At 38.4% G+C, this 12989-nt stretch overlaps 1 protein-coding gene across 2 annotated transcripts in view; it reads left to right on the plus strand.

Annotated features, from left to right (window-relative positions):
• FRZB (frizzled related protein) overlaps positions 1 to 2880 on the plus strand; it is a 34467-nt gene extending 31587 nt beyond the window's left edge. For both annotated transcript variants that reach the window (XM_074399381.1, XM_003921794.4), the window contains exon 7: positions 1924 to 2880. In XM_074399381.1, coding sequence (XP_074255482.1) covers positions 1924 to 2040 — 117 coding nt within the window. In that variant the 3' untranslated portion in view covers positions 2041 to 2880. The remainder of the gene's footprint in view (positions 1 to 1923) is intronic.
• Positions 2881 to 12989: the final 10109 nt, after the last annotated feature.

A 12989-nucleotide genomic window follows, 5' to 3' on the forward strand; every position in this document is an offset into this window, starting at 1 on the left:
TCTGCCCCCTTTCAGTAGGTAAGTCAAAAGTGAGATGCATTTCAAGTTTAGACATGTGGGCATTCTCTCTGCAGCTCTCTTCAATTAGTTTATTGTTTAGTAAAGAAAAAAGTGGCTCTTGTTCAGTATGTTGGAATCTCTTACTGTCTTTTTAATTTGGTTTTCTGCTTGCTAATGCAGAACAGGAATTTGTCCTAAATTCCTGTACCAGTTGGAAGAGCTTTCAATATCCCTGCTGCAAAGCATATAACAAGGCTTACTGCTCCTCTTTTGGTACCAAAATAATATCATTGTGTTGTTGACAGGACATGTGGCTTGTTTGTCCTGTTTTCCATTGCTTTCTCAGAATTTCCCATTCCTTTTGCAGGAGACTTGCAGAGTTATTGTTAGGTCATTTATATTCTCAGTCTGGATTTAAATACTCTAAAGGAAAAAAAAAACCCTATAATTTGAACAATTTTAAATTCATTTGCAGATATTGAGGGCTAAAGAGTTTGAGTAGAAAATCTCCTTTGGCCAGAATTATTGAGATCCCTGTTTTAGTTTTCCAGTCAATTTGAAGACGTGTAAAAAAAAAGTTTTATGAAGGATGTTGGTTTTAAATCAGATTTTCTCTTAGCTGAGTTTTGCTCAGTGGATTAATCAAGAATTGTATAAGAAACGTTATTATTATGTTTTTTTTTTTTTTCATGGAAACGGTTTTTTACCTAAGTCTCCTATAGCAAACTATTCAAGTTGTTTGGACTTTCTTGGGAAGTTGAGAATCAGACTGTTTATAAAATAGGAAAACAAGATTGTGAAGTAAAGTATACTAAAATGGAGAATGACTTTCAGTAATAGAAAAACAATAACTAATTTACTATATGCTAAGCACTTTGTATATATTGTTATCAATCTTCAGATGAATCTAATTCTTATAAGTAGATTCTATTATCAGTTCCAACATATAAATGATGAAAATGAAGTCTAGTAAATTCAAGAAACTTCGCACGGTAAGTGGGGGAGTTAGAATTTGAACTTGGGCCACCTGACCCAAGGATCTGATGATCCTTGCTATTTAAAATGTGGTCCCTGGACCAGCAACACAGGAATCGTGTGGGAGCTTGTTAGTAATGAAAATCTTGGGCCCTGTCTCAGACCTACTGAATGAAAATTGGCAATTTTAACAAATTCCCCACGTGATGTCCATGTTTGAAGTTTGGGAAGTACAGCTGCAGTTCATATTCCCTACCTTTCCTCATGTAATATAACTTCCATTTAACTTAAATTACGTGTAAATATTGACATTATCAATATGAACTATTACTAAACTTGATTGTGGCTAATAAAAACATTGCCAACGCCTGCTTTGTAAAACTTAGAATGAAGGCAGGACCTTATCTGTTTTTTTTGTTGTACTTGGTGGATATTACTTAGAAAAATATTTTTGAGACCCCCGCCATCCCTCAAAAAATTTTTTGTTTTTTTTTCCTTGCTCAAATCACATAGATTTTTAAAGGCTATGTTCTTATATGTCTTAAGAGAGGATGTTGAAAAATAGCCTTTCCTTCAAATTCTGTGTGTAAATCTTCCATTTGTTGAATATCTTGAAGCACTAGCTTCCTGTGTGTTACCTCAGGAAATATCCAGATGTATAGGGAGATACTTTCATCATCATTTACAGACATGGAAATTTTAAGTTCAAGGTTTGATAGCATTACTAAATATAATATAGATGGGCAACTTTGTGCTTGTTAAAATCAGAGAAAAATGTTCATATTGCATCAGTTTTCTTGTTACCCTGGGAAATGGATTTGTACTTTTGGAAAAGTAGTAAAATGCTTTGGAGATCTGACCTTGTGGTCTGACCCATTTGTTAGAATCATGGAAATGATGACCCTAGTGATACGTGCTTGTGACTATTTTCTATTTTAAATTTCTCAGCGCTGGGATATGAAGCTTCGTCATCTTGAACTCAGTAAAAGTGATTCCAGCAATAGTGATTCCACTCAGAGTCAGAAGTCTGGCAGGAACTCGAACCCCCGGCAAGCACGCAACTAAATCCCGAAATAGAAAAAGTAACATCGGTGGACTTCCTGTTAAGACTTATCTGCATTGCTGGACTAGCAAAGGAAAATTGCACTATTGCACATCATATTCTATTGTTTACTACAAAAATCATGTGATAACTGATCATTACTTCTGCTTCTCTTTTGTTTTCTGCTTTTCTCTTCCCCCAACCCCTGTAATGGTTTGGGGGCAGACTCTTAAATATATTGGGAGTTTTCTGTTTCACTAATCATAAGAAAAACTGTTCTTTTGCAATAATAATAAATTAAACATGTTGATACCAGAGTTTCTTTGCTGGAGTCCCCAGATGATAATTTACTTTCTGTACCCCAATTGGGAATGCAATGTTGGATGCAAAGAGAGGTTTCTGGTATACACAGAAAGCTAGATATGCTGTAAAACATACTCTGCCGATCTAATAACAGCCTTATTTTTGTGTGCCTTTTGGGCATTCTCCTCATGCTTAGAAGTTCCAAATGTTAATAAAGGTAAAATGGCAGTTTGAAATCAAATGCCACATAGGCAAAGCAGTCAAGCACCAGGGAGCGTTTATGAGGAAACACGCAAGATGAGTTATTTTTGAGATTGGCAGGAAGCAAAATAAATAGTATTAGAGCTAAAGAAAGAACATTTTGCCTGATTGAGAAGCACAACTGAAACCAATAGCCACTGGGTGTTAATGGTAGCATTCTTCTTTTGGCAATACATTCGATTTGTTCATGAATATATTAATCAGCATTAGGGAAATGAATTATAACTAGACATCTGCTGTTATCACCATAGTTTTGTTTAATTTGCTTCCTTTTAAATAAACCCATTTGTGAAACTCTTTTTCTTTTCCTCTTCTTTTAAAATAAATCCGAATTGCTGTATTGACCAAGGAAAGATTATGTGTGCATGTGCACCAGGGTGTTAGTTTTTAAAAGTACACAGCTCTCTAAAATGACATAGATTACAGAATAATGAAATGTGCAAGTTTTTTTTTTCTGGTATGTGTGTATCTGTATTTGTGTATATGTGTATCTGTGCACTCACACGCAAGGTGGATTAAAATACAGGCCTGCAAACCGGCCTGCACTTTATCATTTGGATTTGTGCTGTTTAATGCTCAGTAAAAAATGTCTAATAAAATGAATTATGGTTGTCAGGAGAGAGGTTATTTTGACTTTTGAACCAAATACATGTTTCTCATTACCTAAGCAGCAGTGAGATCCCAGGGGCTGTGGTGAACAAATGATGCATTTATAGATGGTCCCTAGCTCACAATGATTCAATTTACAATGGTTCAATTTAACAATTTTTTTACTTAAAATGGGTTTATCTGGATGTAACCCAATTCATTTCAACTTACGATATTTTCAATTTAGAATGGGTTTATCCAGCTGTAACCCCATGGTAAATGGACGAGCATCTGTACTTCCTTCCTCCGGCAGAGTTCCTTAGACCTGTGCCAATTACTTGAAAGTTTCATTCTCTGCCATTTACATGTGTGCTATTAGTAAAACCAAATTTCTCAGCTGTTGTGTGCTGAAAATAAAACACTTATGAGGCAAAAATGGTGCTGTGTTTCCTTCTACAAGATAATCATGCAAGGATGAAATTCATTCCTGAACAAAAGTTGCCTAAAATGGTAAATAATCATCTATCCACATGGTCTTTCTTAAAAGTGTGAGCTGGGTATGGTGGGTGCACGTATAATCCCCATAACTTGGGAGGCTGAGGAAGGAAGATGGCTAGAGCCCATGAGGTTGAAGCTGCAGTGAGCTATGATTGTGTCCACTGCACTCCAGCTTAGGCGATAGAGCATGACCCTGTCTCTGTAACAACAAAAGTGTGAAAGTTGATTCTACAGACTGAAGTCATGCATGTCATATCCAACCAAAATGCAATCAGGAAGCCAAGTGGAGGGGCACCCAGGTCCCTGTTCAAGGAACTGTTCTTTTCAGTTCAGAAAAAACACAAAGACCTAACTCTAAGTTACAGTAGTAGTTGCTGTCACTCACTAATCAGAACTTGCTAGATCCTACAAGACGATCCTGGCTCCAGTAAACTTCCTTTCAAAACAATTTAGATCACCTTCCTCTCTTCCCCAGTAAAGACTCAGCCTTTCTCTTTGTTCTTTGAACACACCTAGCGGCTGCACTGGTTTGTGTGCCCAGAATTACAATTCTAATTCTTGCATTCCCAAATAATCCCTTTACTTGGTGATTTCTCTTCCTAAATTTAAAGGTGACAGAGTAAGGGAACATTCCTGCCTTCTGATTGACTCTCCAAGGCCAAGAATTTCCCCAGCCCCAGAAGAAAACATTCCCACCTTTGCCTATAGGACTGCATAGTCTTTTGGGCTCCAAAGACCACCTCCCAGGGGCTTGCCATCCACCCACTGTTGCTGTATTCCCAGATGGCAAGGACATCTCTTTTGAGGTGCTGCTGTCATAGCCTTAAGACGTGAGTTCGGTGTCACTGGGGAGTAATGAAGTGCCACCATGGAGGGACTGTCCCTCAGAATCGCTCTTCCTGGTGGTATGGAAACCTCACTTTGAGTCTGAGGACAGCGGGATGGGTGCCTCAGCCTGTTTCCTCAGGCCTTCTCATGTTAACTCTGAAAAGGAGGAGAAGAATTGATTACAGGAGAGGTTTAAAAGAACTTATCTCAAGTCCACAAACGTCAACTCTCTCAAAGAACTGTAAGCAATTTTAAGTGAGGAACTCTTTTGATGTATAATAAAAACTACAGATGTTTCCAGCCTCTGCAGTTTTTTGGGGGGAGGCGGTGGGTAGATGGGGTGTGATCACTTTCTGTGTAGGAATTTGACACACTTTATGCTTAATATAAACAAAAGACGGCTAGATTCTTAGATTCAGCAGTTGTTTTTTTAACCCCCTTCCATTTGGTACCATTTTACAACCTACTGTTTTACTGCTACCATCTAGAGTGGCAATATTTGGTTTTGCTCATCTGTATGAGGCTTCTGTCAGTCGTTCAAATATTTCTAATGGTATAAAGTTACTGAATAAAGCACATTTGGTTTTTCAGCTTGGTAACTACAATACTTTCATTAATAAACTATGTGCAGACCTCTTTTGGGAGGATGGCATGATTTACCATGATGGTCACATCTCTAATCAGACTGCTAAACCATTTCTATTCTAGTTGCCTTAGTACAAAGACATCTCATTCATGCCTCTTTATAGGGTTTTCTTGCAGATACGAACTTTTAAAGCCACTAAAAATTTAATATACGTACATTCTTGTCAGTAACCTTGAGATGGATAAAATTCATATTTCTTTAGAAAATTTTATTCACCTTCAGGATTTTAATTTTCTTAGCCAAATAAAAAGCAAATGCATGCTGAATAAAGTAGCAAGTATTTAAACAACAGCAAACGTGAATTCTCTTTTCATGGGTATGTATTTTACTGTGTCACATACAATGTAATCTGATTCAGTGCCATATGTTGCACCCAGCATTCAGGGATGGGGTGAGACAAACTGTCTTTCCACATCTGTTATACATTAAGAAGGCAAATACAAAAGTTATAATCACTGTGAGCAAAGGGCACTACCTATCGCCTTCTGCAAGAAGTTATTTGCTAATACATTTCAACAAGTAAAATGACTTTAAAAAGTATTTCAAGATTGATATTTAGGACTATGAGTTTTAACATATTTTTTAATACACAAGAATTCAAGAAGATGGTAAAAATAAAGTAGAGACTTCTAATATGGTGTTACTGAAATCCAGCCCATAAAATTTAAAAATATGGTTCCCAGATGTATTAATATTAACAAAACAGTATAGTTATATATTTCATGATTATCTGTTTGGGGTAGTAACATCTAACAATGGCTAGAACTCTATATGAAACACACATATGTTACTTTATTCCTTAAAGTTGGTGAAGTAGATGTTTTATTTTCATTTAACAGATTTTTTTTTTTTTTTTAATGAGGATTTAGAACTTCAGAGTTCGGTTAGTAGCAGAGCTGGGACTTAGATTCTCTTAATCTTATTTGCCAAATTATATGTTTTCCACCACTGTAATTTCTGATAAAAAGGTAAATGCATCCTAGCATTGTAAAAAAAGAAAAAGCATAATGTCATGCATATTGTGGTGCTAATATTTCCTAAACTGTGGTCTGTCAACTATATCAGAAAGCTTACATAATACAGTTCCAACTCTAACCCAAGATACTGTCACTTCACCTCTTCAGATGTCCCCCCTTACAAAATCAGAACTTCAGTAGAATTATTTCCATACAGCATGGGTAGGTGATGAAGTAATTTTTGGGGCATCAATTGTTTAAAAATATGTGACTCCCAGTTAAAAAAGCATTTTTCAGGCCGGTCATGGTGGCTCACTTCTGTAATCACAGCACTTTAGGAGGCCAAGGTGGGGTGGATCACGAGGTCAGGAGTTCAAAACCAGCCTGGCCAAGATGGTGAAACCCTGTCTCTACTAAAAATACAAAAAAAAAAAAATGGCTGGTCGTGGTGGTGGGCAGCTGTAATCCCAGTTACCTGGGAGGCTGAGGCAGAGAATTGCTTGAACCCAGGAGGCGGAAACTGCAGTGAGCCAAGATTGCGCCACTGTACTCCAACCTGGGCAACAGAGCGAGACTCTGTCTCAAACAATAAAATAAAATAAAAACATATTTTTTAAAGTTTCTCTTTTCGTTTGAATTTGGAGAAAAGTATACATTACTTGTATTCAACAACACCTGGAAGAAAGTTGAAATTAAAAGTTGATAATTATTACAAATAAAACCAAAATGACTACTTCCACTGGGAACTCTCATTACTCCTTTTTAGATTATGCCTTCTATTTTTTGTACCACCAGAGTCCTCCAAATAATCTAGAAAAACTATTCTACTTTACCTAATTCTCCCTGCTTTTCATTTGTTAAGTATTTTCACTATGATAGGGATTCAACATGTTAATACAAGACAACTAAATATGTTTTTCTTTGGATGAAATGTCATGTTTCTACTTAGGTGGTTGTTGATAACTCAAGGAGTTGTCCTATGAAGAAGGAAAAGATGTACTCAGGGAAGTGTGTCCAAAAGAAAAAAGGATTTGTGGGCTGTTGAGGAAAATGACACAGAAATGAAAGAAATTGGAGAAAAAAAATTTCCTACTAACCACAGGGATGTGGAGGGGAATGACCCCACTCATTACACAGTGGTACTGTGGCCACTCTTGCAAACAGCCACCACCTCCCTCCCCACACACTTAGCATCATGATGTGGGATTGATGTTATGATTGCAGGGCTGGAGTTAGGATAGTCTGGGGCTGCAGTAAGGGTGGATGGGGTGATGTCTGAAACAGGATAGCTCTGAAATGTTACAAAGTCAATGAAACAGAGAACCAAGGATTTTTTGTTTATACTGGATGGTAAATCTAATAAATAAAGCAGATCCAGTTCACTCTAATGTCTTTATTTCTACATTATTTTGGTGATTAGGAGGGAATCATGGCTTCTTAGAGATCCTATCCCTGTCCTAGCACTGAAAAGCAGAATTTGAGTTGAGCTGTTGGAGAATCTGGCAGAAGAAGAGATCGGTATGAACAAAATTCCTATTGGAAAACTTTCTCTAGGGCCTAAAACTCAAGTAATATATCAAAGCTTTAAAATATGCATGATGCTCCATATAAGGTATATTGCCGAGTTGAAGTGAGGAAACTGAGGCCAGTATATGAAAATGAAAATCCAATTTGTTCAGCTCCCAGGGGAGGTTCTATGGTCCAGGATGGGGCCAGAGAAGTTGCACTTAACTTTTTACGGCAGGGGGTTTTATAGGGGTTAGAGGCGATTGATTGGATATTGGGGAAACAAAGCATAGGCAATTTTATTAGTTGTAGGGAGACAGGGCGCGGATGGGGCGAGCTACTATAGGCAGGGAGGTGGGACTTATTGAGGGTGGGCTGGCTAAGGACATATGGAGCAAGCTGCCATTGGGTAAGGCATGGCTTAAATTTTTGCGGGTTTAAATGTATAGTTTAGTGCTGAGAGTGCATAATTTAGTGCTGAGGTTTAAATGCATAGTTTAGTGCTGAGAGTGCATAGTTTAGTGCTGAATATAGACCTGGGGGCAGAATGCAGAAGTGGGTGAGGGGGAGCCCACATGGAGAAGCCAGCTGCTGAGTAATGTGTCCTGGCTGATAAGCTGTTATCAGGCATGAAGAGGGGTGGGTGTTGCTTGTCCAGTCTTCCCGCAAGGCCCTCGACCTTATACTCCAGGTGAAGTCTTCTGCCACAAAAACAACAAACGTGTTTAAATTTGCCCTTTTCTTTCCTTCTCTTTATTTACTGGAATTGCCATGAGTCCATTGCTCTGTGAAGAATTCTCTTTCTTTGAAAATTCAGGATATGGTGTTTTGTAAGTGATCTAGCAGCCGGCTCTTTCTAATAAAACGTGGCCTAAGAGAAGGAAAGCAAACAAAACAAAACAAAAACAGAAAAAAAAAAAATGCATGATGCTCAGAAAGTATGCCCACAAAGACTGAATTGTCCTGTCTGCCCACATTCATCTCTTTCCCTTCTGGTCATTCTCACCTATTCTGCTTTCTCTCATATTGCTTGGCTAATTAAATCAAACACATACCTGCAGGAATATTTTCAGAATTGCTAGAAGATCAGGCATGATGCAAATAGAACTGTTTGATATTCTTTAAATCCACTGATCAATATCCATGAAGCTCATTTTGATTTGTTTCACATAATTAGCTCAGGCACTCTTGTCCTGAGTTTTTCTTGCCACGTGATGCCTGGAACTACGGCTGCGCATACTCCTTCCTTAGAGACAACATTTGGAGACACTCACTCATTCAAAATGGCCCCCTCACCACACCTTGAGAAGAGCTTTGGAGTTAGGACAGTTGGATTCAAATTCTCACTTTGCAACTCATTGACTGGTTAGCCTTATTTCCAAGTTTCAAGATTAGGAGAGAAGAGCTGGGCGGACTCTGCGGGCAGTGCCTGGAGCATGGTGGGTGCTTACTAGGAATCAGAATCATCCCACCTTTAACTCCCAGATCCTCTCTATGAAGTACACAATTCTCTAGTGAGTGCTCACCAAGCCCGGAAGAAAAGTGGCTTTCAAGAGGTCACCTTTCCTGCCTGTTCTCTCTTCACCATGTTTAAGATGCCAGACTCAAAAAATTCTTGAATCTTCCTGAAATGGAAGATTGAAGTTCTTTTCCTTTCCCTCCAGTGAGGCAGGTGTGCTTAAAATGCAGCCTGATCGGCCGGGCGTGGTGGCTCAAGCCTGTCATCCCAGCACTTTGGGAGGCTGAGGCGGGTGGATCGCGAGGTCGAGAGATCGAGACCATCCTGGTCAACATGGTGAAACCCCGTCTCTACTAAAAATACAAAAAATTAGCTGGGCATGGTGGCACGTGCCTGTAATCCCAGCTACTCAGGAGGCTGAGGCAGGAGAATTGCTTGAACCCAGGAGGCAGAGGTTGCGGTGAGCCGAGATCGCGCCATTGCACTCCAGCCTGGGTAACAAGAGCGAAACTCCGTCTCAAAAAAAAAAAAAAAAAAAAAAAAAATGCAGCCTGATCAAGAGACTGGACAAAAGATTCTGGAAAAACCATGTAAGTACTAAAATCTACAAATATATCACTAATACAAATGTATATTTCATTCCAAATGTTATGATTTATTTTGGCAACCAAAGAACCAAAAGACTTCTGCAACTATGTTTTATTTATTACGATTTTTTAAGGCTAGTCAAGCAGTGCGAATAAAGAAGGAAGAAAAAATCTGTAACTGGTTGTGATCAATGCGTTGTAAACACCAAGGCAGTAGGACCAGCCTCCAACCATTTTTAAATAGAAAGAATAATAAACCTATAAGAAGTTTAATGTCTTCATGTCGGTTGTTTCTATGGGGATGTTAACTTCCAGATTGATTCATTTATTCTTTGAACTTTCAAGTGGAATCACATATTTATACTTTATTATTATCCATTGTAAGTAATAGGTTACTTTATATGAAAGAGCAAAGTAAAGAAAACAATTTTCACTGAATGTTATTTATAAAAGTTTGGCTCCCCAAAAAGGTTATTATTCATAGTTTAGGTCAGCAAGGAGAGACCACTTGAAAAGATATGTGTTCTCAATAAGAGCTGAATTTTTGTCAGAGGATCTTCTTGGTGTTTTTCATTTCCTAGGGAGTTCCAGAAGTACTAAAATTATATTGAGACAAAGTGTTTATGTTTCAAAAGTGCAGGCTCTGCATTCCAGGCTACACACTGAGGGTTCTCAAAACAGAGGCAGCTTTTACTCAAACTGGGAAGCAAGGACAACTCATAAAGGACGTGGACTAGTCCATATTGGGAAAACAGATAATAACCAAAAAGCTAGCTGAAAATGGAAGAAACTAATCCAGGGGGTGACAAACTTTTCTGTAAAGGGTCCTATAGTAAATATTTAAGATTTTGCAGGCCATATTATTTCTGTTGCAACTACCCAGCTCTGTCACTGAGGCTCAAAAACAGACATAGACCAGTACATGAATTGGCCTGGCTGTATTCCAATAAAACTTTATTTACAAAAGCAGGCAGTGGGCTGAATTTGGCTGTTGGGCTGTGGTTTGCCTACTCTTGTGTGTGCCCAATAAAATGCTTCCTAACTAGTTTGAATTATTTTATCGTTCTTTGAACTTAATGAAATTGGTGGTTTGGTGGTAGTAGAAACTTAACTACTAACAAAGGTTACCTAAAATCTTACTACTGAAGATTCAGTCTTCTGGGTCAATCATTGTTGTCTTCATGAATTCACTTAAAATGCAGGGGCATATGAACTATATCAGTCCCTATTCCTCAGTAACAATTAGCTTATTAAGTAACTGGGGCTGAAAAGGGCTCTAGGAGCTGCTTGAGAGAACAGAGTCCCTAGAGCAGGGAAATGGGGGCTGAAAAGGGAAAAAGAGACACGTGAGAGAGATTTTAGCCTTCCCCGAGCCTCCCAACTGAAACAAGTATTCAGAGGACCCAATGGGCTCCCAGTAATATTATTTTGTTTCTGCAATGGCTCCTTCTTTAGGAATAAACTCCTGCATAAATGAGTGTTCATGTCCAGACAGAGAGTACCCACTTGGTTCTCGCACACCCATTCAACGAACATCTATTTTGCTGCAAGACTCACTGCTAGGAATTGAAAGTAAGAAGGTAAATAAGATAATCCAGCAGGGAAAAATCTACATGTAATACGAGATGGTAGAGTCTGCAAAAGAAAGAAGAACAAAGGGCCACTCTTTTTAGAAAAAGTTCCTCAAACTGCTGGTCTCATTTCTCTCTTGCCCACCCTCCCATTCATTTTAGTATGATGTATTGAAATGTTGTGTTAGTGTTAATTATCACATTTTTAAGGCTAGCATGCCAGACAGTGAAAAATAATAAATATGGTTGGTAGTTGTTAATTTTGAAAATCTTACTTAGTCCTCGCTGTTTTCTCAAACATTTTCATTTTAGTTGCTAAAACTAAAAGATCTTAGGAAGTGTGGCTGTAGCACTAAAACCCTCTTGTGTGTTTAACCTATTCACCATAAGCTTGATTTACAATTGCTTTCTTTGCTTGATGAATCCCACATGCCCCATAATTTAAACATATAATGTGCCTCTCACTGAAGTGCCTTTTTATTTGAATGCAAATTGGTTCTGAAACTGCTTCCAATCAGAAGTTTTTGTTTAATATACTGTAGCTTAGAGTTGAATATCATCATATTAAGGTCAATCTGCAAAGAAAGGATTGAGAGTCAGTTGCTACCATAATTAACCTAGCTCGGGTTCATGTAACCATAAAATATACATTCTGACTGTTTAACCTGTCCCAAATAAATGAACGGTACAGAGCCACTCAACAAATGAAATGCAGGTTTTCGTATAAACACAAAAGAAACTTGAGTTCATTTCTAAATTTGTGTAGCTTTTGTTTTTGTTTGTTTGTTTTTTAGATTTTAAGGGATTTTCAGTGGAAGGCAAATGGGATTTTTGTAGCATTCTCGACCTGATAACAACTAAGTCTTACCTAGTCCAGGTAAAAATAAATACAAACCACCTAAGATAGTGGCTTATTCATTCTGCCCTGCCTCCCAGGTTCAAGCGATTCTTCAGCCTCAGCCTCTTGAGTAGCTGAGATTCCAGGTGTGCACCACCATGCCTGGATAATTTTTGAATTTTTAGTAGAGATGGGTTTTTACTACGTTGGCCAGACTTATCTTGAATTCCCGGCCTCAAGTAGTCTGCCCACCTTGGCCTCCCAACCATCTTATTTTTTAAAAGTGCACTGGAAGACACTTAATAATCTCCATTTGTTGATAATTCTAGAATTTAATGATTTCTGCTATTGGCAATTTACAGTACAGATTTTAGCACACAATGTCAACTTATGTAAAATATTTAGCTACAACTATGGATGTTATAATTTTCCCCAAGTATTTGTTCAGCCCTTTAACTTAAAAAGCCAAGTTTGAAAGTACTTCTAATTTAAATTGGATATCATCCTAGCAATTCTTAGTATCATTCCAGTTTTCTCCTTCAGATTCAGGGAGAAAGGAATTAGCTTCAAATAACACCTCTACCTGTCCGTGTGCCAGTGTTAGCCCTCCTTGGGAGGGGTCAGACAAACTACACGTCCCTTGCCTGACCCCCTTTTCAAATCCACAGCCCAGAAAGCGGGGAAACATCTTGCAGTGATGAGAACAGGCTGACTAAAAAGGTGAACCAATGCATCTGGGGAGGGTGGGCCTGAGAGCCCAGGAAGCATCTAGGGCTCCGGAGTGGATGCCGGCACCCTGACCCAAGTCTAGAGTCACCACAGCCGGAAGCGATGTTGAAGCAGAGTTCTTCCTCTAAACACTGAGCATGGTGATTTTGACCAGGTAACTAGGCTGAACCCTCATGAACAGCTGCTTATTTGTCTCTGAAAT

The sequence above is a fragment of the Saimiri boliviensis genome, chromosome 5 (genome assembly GCF_048565385.1).
Source record: "Saimiri boliviensis isolate mSaiBol1 chromosome 5, mSaiBol1.pri, whole genome shotgun sequence".
Classification (NCBI taxonomy): Eukaryota; Metazoa; Chordata; class Mammalia; order Primates; family Cebidae; genus Saimiri; species Saimiri boliviensis.